Consider the following 21279-nt stretch of genomic DNA (forward strand, 5'->3'; position numbering starts at 1 on the left):
AATTATGCCAAAAAATGCAAAATTCTGAAATTGTAGATTTTCTGAAATTAGCACATGTTTGTACTATATTTTTCTTGAGAATGTGTTAAACTGAAATGATTGAGATGTAGTAAAAATATTACCAATAAAGTGTATAAAGCATGAATGGTATTGCATTTCCTTCAATTTGTAGTTGTTTTGTTTTATTTGAGACTGGAAAATGCTCTTTTTTCCTTAAAAAAAGGCCTAAAACAGAGCCGAAATCGACTGGTTCCCATAACCATGGTAACGCACTAAATTTTTCCAATTTTTTTTTCTTGCAGTAATGTTATATGATGAGATGAATCATTTGACAAAGTATGACTGAATTCTAAGAACATTCATTTCCAAGCTCCTATTTAAATAGTATGGTCCTTACAGAGAATTGGTAATAAAATGTTAATAACATAAGAATCAACATAGTTAAACTTTTGTTCATGTTGAATAATGACCAGTTTAAAATACTACTTGGACAAGTTTTTATGTCAACTTGAACAAGTGACAACTAGAACCAGTTATAAAGGATATATCAACTATAAAAGCTGCAAAAACAGATTGAAAGACTGATCAGACCATTTAAAACATGTTGTATTATCAGGTCAATTTATCAAAAGAAACATCGGACTAAAGTCGGAAAAGAATCTACAACATATATCCAAACAATTAATAATAAATTTAACAATTAACTGATTTATTTTTTATACGTCAATAGAACACCATATACGTTCATAGGATCACAGTTTCATGTTCAGTGAATTTGTTGTAAATACGGAGTTCAGGTGAAAACAACTTCATTGCAATTAACCTACCTAATACAGAATGGACGTACCAAAGAACAGAGCATGCATTGACTGAAGAATATAAAGCTCTGTTCTGATGAAGGTGTGGTACAACTATTATGTGCTTCGAATATAAAAAAAAAACCTGTGACAATAGATAAAACATAAGGATTAGCCGTGAACTATCTTTTTTAATAAATTTGAAACAAAAACAAATATTTTGTGTTACCACAAGTCATACGAAATTGTTCTAGCCGTACGATCTAGTTTGCTAACTATATCACATTGTTGTGTATTTTGTATAATACAGGCGTTCCTTAAACGTAATAAAAGTGTGTACTCTTACGTACATCAAAATGCAAAAAATTGGGTATAACGTCATCAGTACTGAAGTTTATCTGGATCTTTCTCTTCGTCGCTAGAACTATCACTGTCTGAATCACGTGATTTTTTAGTCTTTTGATTGTGTTCCTCCTGTGGTTTTTGTTCCGAATTTTGCGTAGATTCTTCGGTACTTTCCACGTTGTCACTTTGAAATACTTTCTCAATTTCAGTTTTGTCGTCATCTTTACTGTCTTTATCTTGCAAAGATTTGTCGTCGTCTTCTGAAAATGTACCAATAATTTCTATTAATCACTAAGATTTGATTAACCGATAAATTGTTAACAACTACCTTAAATTTTTAGTCTATCTTATTGCATCACTCAAAGAACATAATAAAGCATAATTTACATAAATTATTCATTCGTGTTGTCTATTATCTATGGCTGCTGCTGTAAGGTTAAAATCCTATATATCAAAAACGAGGTCCATTTAAATGTGAAATATCAAACGGATTTCTCGAGGTGTAGTCTAGTAGTTTTGAATAAGTGTCTATCAAAGTTTTATATCATTTGTGCATTTTACAGTTTTAACATAGATATTAAGGGTTTGAACATTTTGGTCCAAGAATGCAGATAAATGATAACAGCAAGACAACACTAACTTCAGTCGAACTGGATAATTATGAAAATACATTTTCAACATTTTGCTTTTTCAGAAACATAAAAAATATACATCATGATCTTATCTTTTGATGACAAAAATGACCGTCCAAGTGTTATAAAATTCGATGAAGGTTTGACAAAGTCATGTATGTTTGCAAACCCCTTTCATAACAGACTGAACTCAAAAGTTTAATGACGCAGACGGAGACGGAATGTCCGATCAGTTTGATTCTATTTTGAAGACCGTACTTTGACCTATAACGGTTTACTTTTACAAACTGTTAGCTGGATGGAGAGCTGTCTCATTGGCACTCATCTTCTTATATCTATAACTTTGTTAACGGTATTCATGGTATTATATTAATGACCTCTCGCGTTCATTGATTCCAGAACAACACATGTTAAAGAAGGTAAAAGAAAATATGTATAGACACACAATAGTACATGTTATGAATGATAATATCATTATCCGTACGTACAAGGTCCCTATGCCATATATTTTTAGTTTCATTTATACGCATTACCTTGTAGAACGCTAGTTTCTAGATGACCTTAGCTTTATTTTATTTGGCAAATCGTTTAGAAATTTTGGTTCACAATGCTCTTTATCTTCGTACATTATTTGGCCTTTCATATTTTTTTGGATTCGAGCGTCACTGATGAGTCTTTTGTAGACGAAACGCGCGCCTGTCGTACATACAAAACTTAATCTGGTATATATGTTGAGGTTATTTCCATAGGATTGCAAAAGTTTTGTTTATATTCATTTATCTTTATACCATTCAATCATTGTCTGTGTCAAATTCAAATCAAACGTGAATGAGTTGAACATGCTTATACTGTAATATATATTATGTTTCAAACACCCATAACTGTGTCTTTATTAATTTGATGTGTTTGGTCATCATGCTTATAAACGTGGAGCCACACTCAATAAAATATAACAGTGAATTATGAGTAGGATGATAAAATTAGTTATGAAGAGTGTTAATGATAGTAATAAATGTCTGCTTGAGGAGTTGACATTGTATCTTTTAAAAATCAATTATTTATCAACCAATAATTCATGCATTTAATTTTACCTGTATTTGCACTTCGCCCTGTTTAAAAGACATATAATTTACAATCAAGTGTTTTAACATATATTAATAAACATTAAAGATTAAGATTTTGATTTATTGAAAAACAAGTTTTCATTTGTTTTGTTTCCTGCAAATTGATCTTTACATTCTTAACAGTTGGACTAATATTCGACAACCAAAATAGATTTCATCTTGTCAGAATTTAAAAATGTCTCTTGTTCGTAACATAAAGGCAACACTAAGTATAACTATGGGATAAAAGAGATTGTGAATTCAATGAAAATGGGTTAATTGTGCAACACTAAGACATTTTACCTGGAATATGTCCTAGCCTCGATTTGGGTCGGTCATGACCTTCTCGTGCTGAATACTGTTTCGCAGAAGGAATATTTGTATCTGAATCGTTTCCTGTTGTTTCCTCTTGCCTCGCTATATTGTCGTTTTGTTTTTCATCAATGTCATTAGGTTCTGATTTTGATTCTGATTCATTCGCCTTTGCTTGTTTCACATGTTCCTCCGATTGTTTGTTGTCGTCAGCCCTTATTGAAGATGTCGTTGATTTTGCACTCGTTGACCTTGATGACTTATCTGGTGACTTGCGCCCTGAAGATGTGCTCTTTATTGAAGAGTTAGATTTTTCACTCTGTGGTCTTTTATCTGGTGTTTGGGAACGTTTGGGTTGCTGTGTTGTACTGTATGGCGACACGTCTTTTTCCGATTTTGTCTTTGTATTTTTTTCTGATATTGACGATTTATCGTCACCGGAAACTGAAGATATACTTCTGCTTGTCTCATCTCCTGTAGAAGTACTTCTTCTAAGAAAGATAACCAAACCCCAGTGTTAAAATAAACAAAATAAAACAAACAAATAATTTCAGAGCACAACACATGCATTACCTATTGACGTTATGACAAAACATTGTTTACAGAAACAACAACCTAATCGTTGATAAAAGAAATATTATGTCGTAGTAGTATTTGATTCTTAAGTTTTTTTTTTAAACCGTACAATGCCTCACATCAGTCAAAGATCTAAAAATACATTTTGATTAATTTAAGAAAAAAACATTTAATAAGGCAAACGTTATTTAGCCCACGTTATAGTTAAAGACAATTTACATTGATTTCTTTGACAGACACATTCACAAACATACAAAATTAAGTTTAACTGTTAGACGATATAAATCAACATTTATTTTGGGAAAAATGTTGGTTTATGCTTTGCTAAAAATATTGTTTTTTGTTTTTGGTCATAACTGTGGAATGGTCAGATCGCTTAATGTACCGTTATCATAATCTTTGGTAATACTTTTACTTAATAACGTTTTCCTTTTTGAGCCTATAATAAAAAAAGGTAAGATGTTAAACAAAAGTCTACTAAGTGTAAAGTAATTTTACCTGACAGGCGCTGACGCTGCTCTGCCTTTAATTTGCATGTACTGTCGTTGTCTCCCTAAAGCTATAAAGTCTCTGTATCGTTCGTATTCTTTCTTTGTATATAAACCTGAAATTATTTACCTATAGTAAACAAAGCAATTTCAAATGTATAATTCATTTGATAACGGAAAGCGAATGAAAATTGCAGTTATTGTATTAAAATGTACGCACTAATAGTTTACCAATGCTAAATCACGTAAATCGGTTCAGAAGATACAATTAAAGGTAATGAACACTGATTGTCTGTTCTATGGTCGAGTTGTTGTCTCTTAGACACATTCCCCATTTCCATTCTCAATTTTATATTGATATTATCATAAAAAGTTGTTTATGACGAGTTTCTGTTTTGTAAATGACACAACTGTATGCTCATTGGAGCAACTACAGCTAATCACACTTAAAACCAGAGGAAAAACATGTTTCAAATATAGAAGTTTAAAAAAAACTTAAATTACTGTGTTGTAAACTATGTGATCAAACAGACTTTTTCATAGGCTCCAATGCTCATTTTCTTTCTTTCTTCTTTTATTTTTCGCTAAAACCTGCAGAATTGCCATAGCTATTTCGTGTTTCAAATGTTCAGTGTTAACGGTCTATAATATTACTTTATGAACGCGAGAGTTATCTTTCTTAGTAAACTTAAAAATTGAATAGTGCTTGTAAACTTTAAAACACAATAAAACCGAGAATGATGTCTCAAGTCAATATATGGTTATTTACAATAAAGTGATTATGTGACATTTTCAATTGACCATTCAAACATCAGAATTTAATCAAAACATGCAATTTTTGAGCAGCATTGTATTGATAACAAAACAGAGAGGAAAGGTTACACACGAACATATCAATAATGTAAAAAAAAAAAGACCTAGATTATTTAAGAATATGTTATAAATAATATATAAAATAAACATAAATGATAAGAAAAATCTAACAAACATGTCGCAGTTTTTAATCCAAGATAAAAAGATTTTTTTAACTAGAACGAATTAATTTTCAAGTATTTAATCAAAGGCATTATTCATTGTCTAAGGTAATAATCCAATGTATAATCTTTCTCATAGTCTTTTTTATGTGAGACACTCGGATGTTTCATAATACTGAATATGTCGAGTGAATAAGACTAACATGCCATTCGATATATTGTGTAAACAAATTATATTGAATTTACCTTTTGACAATTGTTGATTTAGTAGATCTATGTATTGTCTTCGTTTCAATCGAATCATTTGATTGTTACTGTAAACTCTTGAAATACTGGTAAAATATCGTTGTTCTCCAGGATTTAACTGCCTCTGACCCATCATCGGACTTTTCCCGAAATTGGCGGGTAATGAGGTTCTACTATTTGGTCGGCCAGTCATTGAATGTAGTTGAATATCGAATGCTCTCGGATCTGACGGAACTTGGCAGGAAGTATGACGTTTGGGGTTCACAGCTGAGCCCGCTAAAAATATATAAACAAAATTGAGATACGAAATAATCTAAAATAAACAATTGTGTTCTACAAATTACAATAAAGATTCTATTAGCATATTTCGGGATCATCAGGAGTATTGGTAAAACGTCGTTGTAATTTTGGTATATTGTTTATTTTTCGATTTTTTGTTTGATATGTTTCAATCCAGACGATGTGTCTTTGTCCCAACTAACAAAGGACATTTTTACCTTGTATTAGATTATGGTTTGTCATCATTTCGTCTGATCTTTTAATTCCCGAACGTGACTTATTCCCGATTGTGACTGTTTTGCTGAGTGTGAATTCGCATTGCTATAAGAAGTATCACGATACTTTTCTATCCAAAATTCATGTATGTAGTTTTGATGTTATATTTGTTTTTCTCATCGAATTTTCTCAAATTTCTTATAGTTTGTAGTTGTAAATTGGGTTTTTTTTTCTGTTGTATTCGAGTGTTACGGTAAAGATGATTAATCACCCAGTTCATTTTTTAGATTTTAGTTTGGATCAACTAAATTCATACGATATATTTGGTTTACAGTTTGATTTAGAAGCCCAGATAATACAATTAATTATCTAAGTACTTCAAGTTTCATATTAATTAAGAATTAAGTATTGTAATTCTCATTTATATTAATAAATGTTATATCAGTCTAACAAATCTGCTATAGAATTCAATCCCCCCTTTTTTTTTTGGGGGGGGAGGTGGGGGGGATTTAGAAATTCAAATGTGACGTCACTTTGTGCGTTTTTCGCTTTGGCTAATTCGGCTGTGATTGTTTATGTGCTGGTTTTATTCTGTAGTAAGTCACCACTCCGGTTTTATCATGTATATCTATTATATAGTCATTTTATAAAAAAATACTGTTTGCAAAAGTAATAATACGGATGTTGTAATCCCAGGCAGGAAACCCTAGCCGTATTAGACACAACTTTGGGGAACTTTTGGTCCTCAATTCTGTTCAACTTTGTACTTGTTTTGGCTTTCGAACTGATTTTATTTGAGCGTCACATGTTAGTCTTGTGAGGATGAAATGCGCGTCAGGCGTATTACATTTTTAACCTGGTACCCTTTGCTATTATTCGTGTGTTTCTCTGTCCTATATGATCTCCCATTTGTTTGCATTGTAGTCCTGTCTTGTAATGATGTCGTTTCAATGTTATATTTAATATTGCCATATAAGCAGGAGGTTTGGCATGCCCCAAAACCAGATTCAACCCACCATTTTTTTCTTAAAATGTCCTGTACCAAGTCAGGAAAATGGTCATTGTTATATTATAGTTCGTTTCTGTGTGTGTTACATTTTAATGTTGTGTTTCTGTTGTGCCGTAGGTCTCCTATTATATTTGATGTTTCCCTCAGTTTTAGTGTGTAACCCGGAATTTATTTCTTCTCAATCGATTGATGAATTTCGAACAGCGATATACTACTGTTGCCTTCATTTCGACTACATATTGTTTGCAAGGTGTGGCCAATACTCGATGAGAATTGCATCACAATGAAACGCATTTTTTTTTTCTACATGCGTACCTGCGAATCTATTTTGTGGGCGTTGTGATCGGTTTAACCAATCCATATCCAAATCTACGTCTGGCTCATAGTAAGGTGAACTGGAATCTAAACAACTGGTATGGTATTCTCTGTTTACAGGTGTGGAAGCTATAGTATAGATAGATATATAAGTTATATCAGGCAAAACACACATTTCAAACTGATAATTGCAAATTTTAGTTCACCTGGGAAATCTTGATTTATCTTTTTATAATGTTTTAATATGTACCGATTGCGACAGAGAGTCAGTCGCATTTGGTGAGCCTTAGTTTATCACAATAAATTCTTTTTGAATGATTTTATTTTGAAATTTCTCACAAATTATACAACTTTGTACTTGTTTGGCTTTATAAATATTTTGATATGAGCGTCACTAATGAGTCTAATGTAGATGAAACGCGCGTTTGGCGTACTAAATTATAATCTTGGTACCTTTGATAACTATTCTCACAAAATTATTCAAAATGGAAATAACATTTGCTATAATATGTAATTCTTGGAGATGCCAATCATTTTATCTTTCGTTTGTAGTTTTTAGATGATATTAAAATAATTTTATACAACATTAGATGTTACCAAAGCGCACTAGAAATGTATTACACAGTTTTCGACTTTATCGCCATAAAGATCAACATAGTTTGCAACCTTAACGTCATAAAGATCAACAATATTATTATCAAATTAAAGAATCTTCCCGGGCGTATTTAGTTTTGTAAACATTGTATTCATATATTCGATATTGTCAATCTATTCTAAAATACGAAACCGTAAGGAATACGAATGAAATTTATTTCCAATTGATAAAAATGTTTTCAATTTTGTATTTGAAGAAAATTATTGCTCTCATAAGATTTCAGTGATTTTTTTTATGTATAGGGATTACAATTTTAAGAGGATTGTGTGATTGACCATGAGAGACATTGTTGATCATGCCAGTCAAAGATTGAATCCACTAGAAAAATTAAAAATGACGAGAACAGTTTATGGTTGCATCAACAAGTTATTTTGTTTTACTATTTTAGTTTTTAAAAAATCTTCTTTACCGAACTCCAAACAAAAATTTTAAACGGAAAGTCCCTCATCGACCATTATCTGCCATTGTTGATTTATAAATACAAAAAAACTGATCTGTAAAAATTACAGAATATGATGTTTACCAATGGTTGCAAAAAATTAATCCGAAAACTATCATATACACCTGGCTATGAACAATTGGGGCCCTCGATCAATTGCTTTTCCTTTTATTTATCTTGTATGAAACATTGAGAAAAAAAATTGCTAATTGTAAGAGATTTATTTTAAATAACCTGTTTTAAAGCTTTTGGAAAACGATTAAAGAGAACAATACGTGGTATGCCATACAACTAGCTTATGGACTGCGAGATACCTTCTCTTAAGCAGACGCAAAGGTGATAACGGTGCTTACATTTAGATAACCTGTAATATTGACATTAATACAGGTGGAAAGTTTTGTGATGACTGAATATCTATTGCTTTATCACCAGTAGATCAATACAAAAAGGAGTATATGCGATCAGCTGGATTTTATATTGGCAGAAGGAGTGGACACGAAAATATCATCAATTTGTTTTATTCGAAATAAGTTCTATCAACATGACTTATATTCAGTTATAAAGCAATCGTCCAAAATGCGAAATAAATTCAAGAAAATCAAAACGTCAAAAGTAGTGACTACATGTATCATTTTATTGTCAGAAACTATCATACTGGATTACATGTTTAATATAATACTGACCAGTATTTTATATAGATTTTACATTTTGAATTTTTATCGATGGTTTTGATATTGGAAATTTTATGCTTTTAATCACCGCAAATTTTAAACTTTAAATGGGACCAACAACTTTAACTATTTCTGTTCGTTTAACGTTTTTAAATTAATGTTATTATTAAAACGTTTTCGTTTCAACTCAATATGTTTACTAAATAATATGCATAAAGGTATGCATACCAAAATGAATTGCTTAAATGTGTTCAATGAAAACACAAAAAACACTATGCTTACTTAATATACACTTAACAGAGAATAGTATTTATATTGTCGTCAGTTCATCTTATAAAATGAACTCTTTTGATATCTAAGTTAAAGAGATTGTATGCGTTAAAAGAATGATTGCACACTTTAACTTTTCAATATTAAACAAGTTTTCTGTTCATAATGTCATAAAGATACTTGCAAGTTTTTGGTAGTTCTGTGTTTTGTTGCAATCCAACATTCGATTCAAGTGAATAGACAGGGTTAACATCTATTAACCATTAGTAAAAAAAGTTTTTTGACATGGTTAACATTTAACCCGGAATCGTACCAATACAGGCCAAACATTCGACAATTAATAAAACAGAGATCAAGAGTATAAAAGGTTAACATCTTACCATGCTTCAAAGAAGACCAGGACAGAACAGGCTAATCATTTAACTCTGCTTCAAAAATACCAAGAAAGAACAGACTTAATATCTTACAATGCTTTAATGAAGACCCAGTCAGAACAGGCTAAACATCTAACCCTGAATCAGAAGAAGACCAAGCGTGGACAGAGTTAACTCCTCCTTACCCTCCATCAAAGAAGACCAAGTCAGAACAGGCTAAATATCTAACCGTGAATCATGAAGAGTACTCGGAACAAGGTTAACATCTCCTTACCTTGTACATTATTAAACAATTAGATATTTCTGATAACAACGTAGTTAATCTAAGGTAGCGAAGTGTGTACGTAGTTAACATCTACTAACCCTAAATCAAATGAAAACTTCAAGAAGAGGGGCAAAAGATACCAAAGGGACAGTCAAAGTCATAGATTGAAAAATAACTGACAACGCCATAACAAAAACAATACAAACAAACAAACAAACAAACAATAGTACTCAAGACACGACATAGAAGGCGAAAGACTAAGCAAAACCGATGAAGATCACATAAAAATATTTGGAAAAATCAGAACTATAGATTGCAATATGGAACAACATCCCTAATGCGCCTCGAAATGAGGAACTCAAAAGTCACGTGCAAAGAAAAAATCTCTGTGTAGTGATATTGGACATGTTTCTATTTTTAACAAATAACTGAACTTAATTATTTGTGGTGATTAGGAAAGTAGAGGAACATAGAATAAATGTGTAAAAACTATGGAGCTATTGAATGTGTTCAAAGTATTAAATTTTCAAAGAACTTATTGTGTTAAAAAGGGGATATTTTACCACAAGGAGCCGCATCACAAAAGGATGTTCGGGGTTTGCTAATTTACGGAAAAAGTAAACTCACTTTGTGAGCTAGAAGAAAAAACGTTACCATTACCGCCTATGTAAAAACAATTAAAGATATTGAGCCAATTTACAAAAAGATTAATCAGAAGTTTTCAGAGTGATCTATGGATGATTTCACCTTGTACACCCGGAAAAAGTGTGAAAATGATGGTTAGTATTTTTTTATTTATACCTAGATATCCCAGATGATTTTAGATAACCATTATAAGACACGACATAGAAGGCGAAAGACTAAGCAAAACGAACCCCACCAAAAACTGGGGGTGATCTCATATGCTCCGGACGGGTAAGCAGATCCTGCTCCAGATGTGGTATCCGTCATGTTGCTAATATTATTACAAATGGTTTCAATTATTTAACTGTAAAATTTTGCTAAAAATGATAACTTTTGATATATAATATTCAACTTACATCTTGAGTGTCTTTCAGGCTCTGGGTATCTACAAAATGAGTATTTTTATTAGTTTTATACCAGAAACCAGTTATTGTAAATTAAGGCAACAGAGGTATACCGCTGTTCAAGCGTCATAAATGGATTGAGATAAAAAAAAATCGGGTTACAAACTAAAACCGAGGGAAACACATAAACTTAGGAGGAAAACAACGAAATGACAGAACTCAGAAGTGCAACAAAAACAGATACATGTAACAATGCAACATTCATAGAAACAAACTATATGATAAGAACTGCCATATACTTTACTTGGTACAGGATATTTCAAGAAGCAATGGTGGGTTAAACCTGTTTAGGATTTACCGTTCAGGATTTGGAACACGAACATTCATTATATACTAATCTCATTTCATGCGATATACCAATCTGACTAGCGACGTATAGAAACACAATACGCTATAAAACAAGGTTTAATCCACCATTTTCTACATAGGAAAATGCCTGTATCAGGTCAGGAGTATGACAACTTATTCAATTCGTTTGATGTGTTTGAGCTTTTGTTTTTGCCATTTGATTATGGACTTTCCGTTTTGAATATTCCTCAGATTCGGTATTTTCATTATTTTACTTTTTAGATATGTTTGCTTCTGCTTCCATTCATTTTCGTACAGATTAATATGTTGATAGGAATATTAGTACAACATTGATTTTTAAACTTGACATCTATATTTAACATCATTTTCTTATATTTCCATGAAAGCAGAGAAAACTTCTAAGTGTAATCATACATTAGATCGAACATTTAATTCGAACCAATTTAACGATATCACTATTCTTATATATACATAACGACAATCGTAAACCGATAAAACAATAAAAGGTTAGTATTACACGTTCTTCCATAATTACACACACCAAGAATTGTTTTTACGAGTGGGAAGCTTTTGTCATTGTTAATGTAAATGAAAGTAGATGTGGTACGAATGCCAATGAGACAACTCTCTACCCAAGTCACAATTTGAAAAAAAACATTATAGGTTAAAGTACGTGCTTCAACACCGAGCCGTGGCTCACACCGAATAGTAAGCTATAAAGGGCCACCAAAAAGAATAGTGTAAAACCAATCTAATTACCTTAATAAGGATCATCTTTAAAATAAGATTACAGTAATTGGTATATGTTTTCTATAAAGGTAGAGTATAAAGCGTCCTACCTGTGTTCTTCTTTCCTAGGATTACTACGTCCTCTCAGTTGACTATCCTGTAGGAAAATAAATCAAACTATAGTGTTATATTGGCAAATAATAAAAGTGATATAAATTTACACTGTCAATTGATCGGTAAATTACGTTTGGTCAAGATTTATAGATATATCCTTTTTTCCAATTATATCATCTTAAATCAAGTCGGTTAATAAACTCCGAGGACAAAACATAGTCGTGTATAAAAAATCTAGGTAACTGCGAATTGATAAGTCACACGAAATGGATCTATATAAATATATGTGAGCAGGTTTCGGCAAGTTTAACTTATATTTTTAGTTTTTCCCCTCTTGAGTTGACGTAAGGTAATCATTTTGAACTCAATAATTTATAAGCTATGTCATAACGGTTGATGGGTTTCAAAAGCAATTTTATGATTATCAGTTGCTGTCAACTCAATGCTGATTTACATAATTTTAATTTGTCTTTTCAATTATATTGCATGCATGTTTGTAAAGTAAATAAAGAAAACGTATTTAAAAGTCATGTATAAAAAAGCAAATATGAATATTGAATGATTTAAGTATTGCATTCCATTGATGTTATGATTATCAGTTAATAAAATAAAGCTATAACATGTAATAAGAAGACGTAACTTAACAACAAACTTATTACACATAAAAAACAACGGCAATCTTTATAAACTTCCGTCTTTGTATGATAAAACAACATTTTCCCTTAGAATATTTTGATTTTAGTTTTTATCAACAGTTATGGTTATTCAAAAACTACAATCATTTTCAGTATCGTTTCCTAAAATATTATGTTACAGAAAAAGTAATTTTTTGTTCTATGTTGACAACCTAAAACTTTTAATTTAATATACGCAGGCTTTATAGCCCTTTAATTATAGGTTACTGTTCTCTGTGAACCAAGATTCCATGTCGACGACCATACTTTGACCTATACTGTCGGTTTTTGTTTTACAAATTGTGACTTGGATGAAGAGTTGTCTCATTAGCACTCATACCTCATCTTTATTTCTATTAACTATTCATTTGCCATCTCTAAATGTGTTGTTCAGGCTATTGATGATTGTTTTGTTAGGGTTTTCATTATACGTTTACATAACATGTAAAACATAGAGGCAAATGGAAATGTATCATGCAGAACAATTGGTTAAACATCAGCGAATCTTTATAACATATAATGTTCTTCTATTCTTTATCATATGCTTTTGTTATTTTGAAGGACAAAAACTGTTGAAATACAGTATAGAGCAGACCATATAATTATGTCTACTGTTTCAATTGACATCAAATATTAATCAGTATAGTGACTGCTTACTGTTGACTGATGTACCCCTACTGTTGAGATTGTTACCTTATATATCAGTTTATTCGTTTAAACGTCGTTGTCAATATAATGGATTTTGATGCGACTGGTTTACAATTGAGAGGTTAAACTCCCATTGAAACCAGGTTTATTCAAGCATTTTTTACATGAGGAAATTGCCTGTATCAAGTCGGGAGTATGACAGTTGCTACCCATTTGTTTGACGTGTTTGAGCTTTTGATTTGCAATTTGATCAGGGACTTTCCGTTTTGCATTTTCCTCGAAATTTTGTATTTTTGTGATACTGTTTAGAATCAAACATTTCGAAAAAAAAATAGATAATTCAAAACAGATATAACAAGTTGCTGCAGATTGATAGTGTTGAACTATAAACAAACCTTCTTCCTTCTGTTGTTAAGTAGTATTAGTCTCGTGGTAGAATTTCTTATATCATACACTCCAGATACTGGACTAGATGCTGGCCATGGACGGCCATTAAATGGTTCCCTATAAGACAAGAAGTAAACAAAAGATGTAAAACAATACAAGTAGTGAATGGAAAAATAATGTTATTCCCTTTTTTTTTTAAAGCCACAGTAATTTTCAAATGTAGTTTACATATAGAGCAAAACGTTGTTAGCTTTGGCGCTATATAAATTTATGTCGATTGGTTTAGAACAGCTATACGGTTTGTTCAACAATGAGGAATGTTAAATATAAAAAAGAAAATGTGGTATGATTGCCAATGAGACAACTATCCACAAAAGACCAAAATGAAACAGACATTAACAACTATAGGTCACTGTACAACCTTCAACAATGAACAAAGCCCATACCGTATAGTCAGCTATAATAGGCCCCGATAAGATAAAATTGAGAATGGAAGACAATGTAAAACAATTCAAAAGAGAAAACTAACGGCCTTTTTTATGTAAAAAAATGAACGAAAAACAAATATGTAACACATAAACAAACGACTGCCATTAAATTACAGGCTCCTGACTTGGGACAGGCACATACATAAATAATGTGGCGGGGTTAAACATGTTAGCGGGATCCCAACCCTCCCCTAACCTGGGACAGTGGTATAACAGTACAACATAAGAACGAACTATAAAAATCAGTTGAAAAAAGGCTTAACTCATCAGATGGACAAACATACAAGTGGAAAGACAAGACGTTATAAAATTGATGCATTTGATATCTATGGGATTAAAAAAAATCAATTGATATTTGATCACTTCTTAGTAGATATGATGAAAATCTCATCATATCCGAAATGTGAAAAAAAAATCATCTCAGCCATGTAATATAAAATGTTTTATTATAACATTAATATTTGCAGTTCACATATATCAAATTATTTAGGAATTTTTTAATACTTGTTAATGGGTTGAAATACATTTAAATGGACTGAATTGAGGTATTCATGTGGAATAATGTGTTAAACTTATTGATTATCGCTCTACGGTTGTCTTTTCATGTCTTCATTTAAATCAATTGAAATATATGTGTACTAAATTCGACACAGTTTATTATTTAAAGTTGGTAGCATGCAGTTATACATGATGTGACAGTTACAGTCATTCTATATATCGCAACCGTAAACTTAAGTAAAAAAATAAACTCATCAGAGATACAAGGATAACATTTTGTATTTACGCCAGACGCGCGTTTCGTCTACAAAAGACTCATCAGTGACGCTCGATTCCCAAAAAGTTTAAAATGTCAAATATAGTACGACGTTGAAGAGCATTAAGGACCTAAATTCCTAAAAGTTTTGCAAAATACCTGAGGTAGAAAAGCCTTAATATTTCAAAAATTCAAAAGTTTTGTAAACAGTTAATTTATATATATGACCATATCAACAATATTACATGTCAGCATTTTCCGTTTAAAATGTAAGTCGGAATTCATTTTTTTTAATTCACTTTATACTGCTATTTTATCTGGTTACGTTAAAACAGAAAATACTTGCAGTTTTATTCACATCATTTCGAAAGACAATATGAACATATATAAAAATGTATGACAACAGTTTGCTACTGAATGGCTTTTATAAAGATAACATGATCTGCAAATTTGGTATATTAGAGACTTATATAAGATGAAGGCTATAAAAAAACAGGCAGACACGTTTATAACTTAGCAATAACATTAAAATCTTAGCTTGAATGATAAAAACTTTCATGAAATATGTATCAATATAATTAATTACAATTATATTCCCGTCTACATGTGATACTGTTGATACACATTCCATGTTTGTGCAGTATGCGTTTCTCTTGGTTTTTGTTTGTAACCCGGATTTGTTTTCGAGTAATCGATTGAGATTTAAGACTTTTAACAGTGGTATACTACTGTTGCCTTTAAATTTTTTTATTTTTTTTAACGATTTTAAACCAGCAGCATTAGCTCATGTCCATTTGAAAGGAGGATCAATGTATTCAGCACAGTTGATATGCATGGTATAAGTCTGAGGTAAACCGCATTGTGTTCGCTAAAGACCAAATTTTTGCGATGTTAGTGTCGTTCAAAATGAAGATATATAAATAGGTTCAGACAAAGCAGAAACATAAATACAACGAAACAAGAACTGTTGATATATATTGTTTCGTTGTTACCAACTTTGGTGTGTTGAGGACAATGGTATTTTCAGGAATATTTGTTGTCTTGGTAAATAAAGGCAACAGTAGTATGCCGCTGTTCAAAACTCGTAAATCGATGGACAAAAAACAAAATCGGGGTAACAAACTAAAACTGAGGGAAACGCATTAAATATGAGAGGATTCATTAAATATAAGTCAGCATAGACCTAGTTAAGAAGAAGATGTGTACCCCATGAAAATTGAGAAATCAACAACTGTTGGAATAGTGAAAGAGTATAATTAACTAGTCGTAACCCTTGACAATCGAATGTTTATTATTTTAAACAAATATACTAATAACTATTTACTTATTTCTGAGAACAAGTTTAAGTTAATAGTTTTAGTTACGAATAACTAAATATTGACATACGTCTATGATCATTGTTAATTGAGTCTCTAATCAGCTTAGTGGTAAACAAAACAACTGACAGAGCGCCTTGTTCTGAAAGGATGTTTATCAATAAAAAATTACGATTTTTAATGACATCAATATCATTTACACTAACTCTACAAAAGACTGCACCGCATCACTTGCTTATGCTTTTACTTTGGTTTAGAGACTATTGTGCATCAACGGTTATGAACTTTCTCTAAAGTCTTGTTTCTAATTACTACAAATGACACTTAACAACGAGGGTAAAAGTATGACGATTTGTATTGGTTCTTTGTTTCAGAAATTAATTGGAATAAATGCAGATTTGTTTTAATATTTATCGAATACGCCTGTTAATTTGACAAAAAAATTAATTAAGATAAACACATGTATTATATTAAATTGAAATATAGAGTGCCTGAATAATTGATTTCGGCTGTTTGTTGTGAATTGATCGTATCTAAAAGCAATAAAAAGTCATTAAATTATACATATAAATTAGTTATGCGCAGACTCAAATAAAATTAACGAAACTAAAAAAACAAAAATTAATTAAGGCAGCAACCATTTGATTTTCTGGGGGGGGGGGGGCTAGTTTTAGTTACGGGGGGGGCTATGGTAATTTTTTCTGGACAAAACAAACAATCTATTTTTTTCGCGACAAGTCGAAAACAATTTTTTTCTTTTCAATTTTAGCATTACATATAGTGGCAGCTGAGGGTGAAACAAACAATTTTTTTTTCTTAGAATCAAAAACAAATTATTTTTTTCTCCAAAAACTGGAAACAAACTTTTTTTTCCAAAAGAAAACATAGCCCCCCCCCCCCCCCCCCCCCCCCTGAAAATCAAATGGTTGCTGCCTAAGAACACATCGTATTAATCATTATCTGTTCAGAAATAGATGTGTTCCGGAAAAGAAGGCAGTTCCTGTCTACGTGTGGCACCCGTCGTGTTGCTTAAGTAAATAAATACAAAATCCGATACTTCATTTCATACAGTGATGCTGCGATCTGAAGTGCACACGTGTGTTAAATGCAATTCGGCTCTACAATCTCGGCCAAGTTCTTTGAACATGATAGAGTTTTATCTAACCCATATTCCAGGCCAAACTCTCTAAAATATATAGTATATTGATAATTAATATGATATTATTGAACGTTTCTTTACTGTCACTGATTAAATACCAGACTTGCATTGTTATAACAATCTGATTTAACAAGGCTCAAATTATATGTTATGATAATCGACTTTTCCCTTTCTTTGATCTCTTCCTGTTGACATGCCATATAAAAATTATCGGATTCTCATTTCAGGAATCGATGGTGATATTAAACTTTTTATGTTTTGACAACAACTCCTAACAAGATTAATTTCCTATAGTTATTTTGTACTCATTACCGTTAAAATTGATTTAATTTATCGGAGATTAGGGTGTTTTAATTGAATACCAATTTAGATGTCATGGTGTCAGGCGTGATAATTGTTTATTTCATGTTAAACTTGTGGTATTTCATTATTTAATGGTTAACAAATTGCTTTTGCTATTGATAAGGAAATGTATGCTCAGCAGAAAGTCTAAAGCCATATATATCAGAAATTATATCTATATATGTCAAAGGTTCTCTTACGTCATTTCTTAATATATTACTGTGTGTTTCTTAATTATTATTTGAAAACCAACGGTTAGATGGCAATTCTGTGTTTGACTGAAGATTGCATAAAGTCCAGTGGCATATATCTCATGCATGTTCAGGACGAAAAAACTAACACGGGGGCATATTGGATAGGGACATAAAATTGCCTTGTAACAGGCCACCTACAGACCCATTAAGTTTTCTTTTAAATTATCTGGCGTGTCTCTTTAGGGACGAATTGATTGATTGATTGATTGGTGTTTAATGCTACCTTCATCAGTAGTGTGATATTTTGTGACAGTCAGTTTTTATTGATGGGGAACTCCGGAGTTCTAAGAGAATACCACCGACCTTCAGTAGAAAAACTTACAATTATGTGAATCTGTCTCGTACGGGTTTTGAATTCACAACATCAGTGTTTACATGCTACCGATACGGTCGTTTGGCTACTTTGACCACTCGGACACCGGGAGCCCCGCCAATGATAAATAGTTCAAAACTGGTTAGATTTTATTTTTAGCTCACCTGGCCCAAAAGGGCCAAGTGAGCTTTTCCCTTTACTTGGCGTCCGTCGTCGTTAACTTTTACAAAAATCTTCTCCTCTGAAACTACTTGACCAAAGGAGTAGGTCCGGTAAGGGCCGATTTTGGCCTCAAATTTCAGGTTCATCTGACGAAATATTTTGACCACTTTTTAAACACTTAAGTGTCTATTTCATTTGAATCAATTAGTTTATGGAAAGATTTTAACTGATTAAGTCATTAAAAGCGATCCGATTCAAGCTCAAATATGAAAAATCTACCAAATATGCCGAAAAATGTCACTTTTCAGATGGTTTTTGTCAAAAATGAAAGTGGCCGCATCCGTGTTCATCCTGAACCTTTATATGTATTATGTATTATCATAAAATACAACTTACATTTCAATATTAAGGATGAACACGAATGCGGCCACTTTCGTTTTACACGAAAACCGTCTAAAATTTAACTCAAATGCTAGAAATGTGAAGATTTCAGTAATTTAGCATGACTTTATGGTGCTAATACGCGTTATATGTGCATTGTATTGTCAAAAACAGCCCATATTTATGTAGCAGAAGCATTCTACTGTCCAACAAGTAACTAAAAGTTTACATTTTAACAACTTTGTAAAACTGCTATATTTTGGGGCCAAAAAGGGGTCTTACTGGACCTACTCCTTTAACCAAACTTGACCACAATCATTACTAGGGCATATAGTTTTAAAAATGTGTCCAGTGACCCGGCCAACTAACCAAGATGGCCGCCATGGCTAAAAATAAAACATAGGGGTAACATGTAGATTTTGGATTATAACTCTGAAACCAAAGCATTTAGAGCAAATCTGACATGGGGGTTGAATCAAGTCAATATCTATCTGCCCTGAAATATTCAGATGAATTGGACACCTTGTTATTGGCTTGCTGCCTCCTCCCTTAACTCATACTGACAAAAGGTTTTGTCCTTAGCTCATACTGACAAAAGATTTTGTCCTTAGCTCATACTGACAAAAGGTTTGGCGTCATGCTCATACAAAAAAAAAAAGGTTTGGCGCTAAGCTCATACGGAAACAAGGCTTATCGACATGCTCATACAGAAAAGTTTTGGCGCTAGCTAAGCTCATACAGACAACAGGTTTGACGCTCAGCTCATACGGGCAATGGTTTGCCGTCACGTTCATATAGACACAAATATAAGGTTTGGTGCTTAGTTCATAAGGACACAAGGTTTGTCGCTAGTTCATACGGACACAAGGTTTGGCGTCAACCTCACAAGGACACAAGGTTTGTCGCTATGCTTATACTGACACAATGTTTGGCTCTTATGTAATACATACAAGTTTGTCAGCATGCTCATTCATAAAAAAATGTTCGGCCCTTAGCTCATACTGACACATGGGTTAGCTTTTATTTTTCTATACACTGTAATACTTTTAAAAGATTGGTTGATGATTTAGGGTTTGACATAAATCTATGGTTGAAGGTCGTTGAAGATAATGTTGAATGTGCCTTTATTTGATATGCGTGTCGTTGGGTTTCTGTCTTTTTGGCCTTCTACCCTTACCCTCTTTTATTCATATTCTTTTTTTTTCATATTTTTTTTATTTTGCCTGTCTTTTGTTGGGATTTGTATTTTTTTGTTAATATATCTATATATATATATTTCTCTAATTATTCGTCAATTTATCCTTTTCTGCACCCATTGTATATAATAAAAAAAATAATCAACGTGTGGTTCGTTTGATCTCAGTACTTCATTGGTTGAAATCCGATTATGACGTCGAATTTTCTTGCTTTCCTCTGAATTTCCTATTGTGACGGCATGAAAAAGGCGACTATGCCTGATGACGTCACATAGAAAGAACACAACTTTTTGCAGATCATTCGAAAAGAAGGAATAAGTTTGCATGCATAATGTTAGAAAATCATTAGAGGAACAGATTCCACCTCCAAATCTCGTGTAATACGATATTTATCCACTCTCGACAGTTAAATTTTAATATTTAAAACGCTCGGGCAAGCCTCGCGTTTTAAATTTGAAAATTTGACTGTCGAGAGTGGATAAATATCGTATTACACTCGATGCAGTGGTAGAATCTATATATATATATAATATATATTTCTTGCTCGATATTTAATTAGTTTTAATTTATTTCACAGTACTTTTACTAGATTGTAATCCTTAATCAGACTTTGAGGGGGTAAACGAGCTCTGAAGGTTATACTTGCAGCTGTTGTATGATTTGTAACCGAAACTATACGTAAACATCTTAGCGACCAATTGTTATGAAGCATTTCGAGTGTGCAGATTGTATACATGTTTATTTAATATTTAATAAAACTGTGCATAGCATGATTGCACGAAGAGAATAAAATGTTGTAATATTTCTATCAATCATTGATGTTACAACAGGATTTTACGCTATGTCAGCTGATTCATAATAATTCATTTTGTTTGTCAGGCATTTAAATATTTCACTGGGTACCACAGTTTTTGGGCTGACTAATAACGAATTGAATAGCCTATTCATTATTTTACATAAATTAGGCCGTAAGTTTTCTCGTTTGAATTGTTTTACAGT

General features: G+C 32.0%; 1 protein-coding gene across 3 annotated transcripts in view; it reads right to left on the reverse strand.

Moving 5' to 3' along the window:
* Nucleotides 1-968: 968 nt before the first annotated feature.
* Nucleotides 969-21279, reverse strand: part of LOC143075122 (uncharacterized) — a 28866-nt gene continuing 8555 nt past the window's right edge. For 2 of the 3 annotated variants that reach the window (XM_076250429.1, XM_076250430.1), the window contains exons 3-11: nt 13924-14032; nt 12203-12249; nt 11007-11035; nt 7293-7421; nt 5474-5749; nt 4264-4369; nt 3181-3680; nt 2866-2883; nt 969-1402 (exon numbers count right to left, since the gene is read on the reverse strand). In XM_076250429.1, the coding sequence (XP_076106544.1) occupies nt 1179-1402; nt 2866-2883; nt 3181-3680; nt 4264-4369; nt 5474-5749; nt 7293-7421; nt 11007-11035; nt 12203-12249; nt 13924-14032 (1438 nt within the window). In that variant the 3' untranslated portion in view covers nt 969-1178. The remainder of the gene's footprint in view (nt 1403-2865; nt 2884-3180; nt 3681-4263; nt 4370-5473; nt 5750-7292; nt 7422-11006; nt 11036-12202; nt 12250-13923; nt 14033-21279) is intronic. The other variant, XM_076250431.1, reaches the window with a different exon arrangement.

Source organism: Mytilus galloprovincialis, chromosome 5 (assembly GCF_965363235.1).
Source record: "Mytilus galloprovincialis chromosome 5, xbMytGall1.hap1.1, whole genome shotgun sequence".
Taxonomy (NCBI): Eukaryota; Metazoa; Mollusca; class Bivalvia; order Mytilida; family Mytilidae; genus Mytilus; species Mytilus galloprovincialis.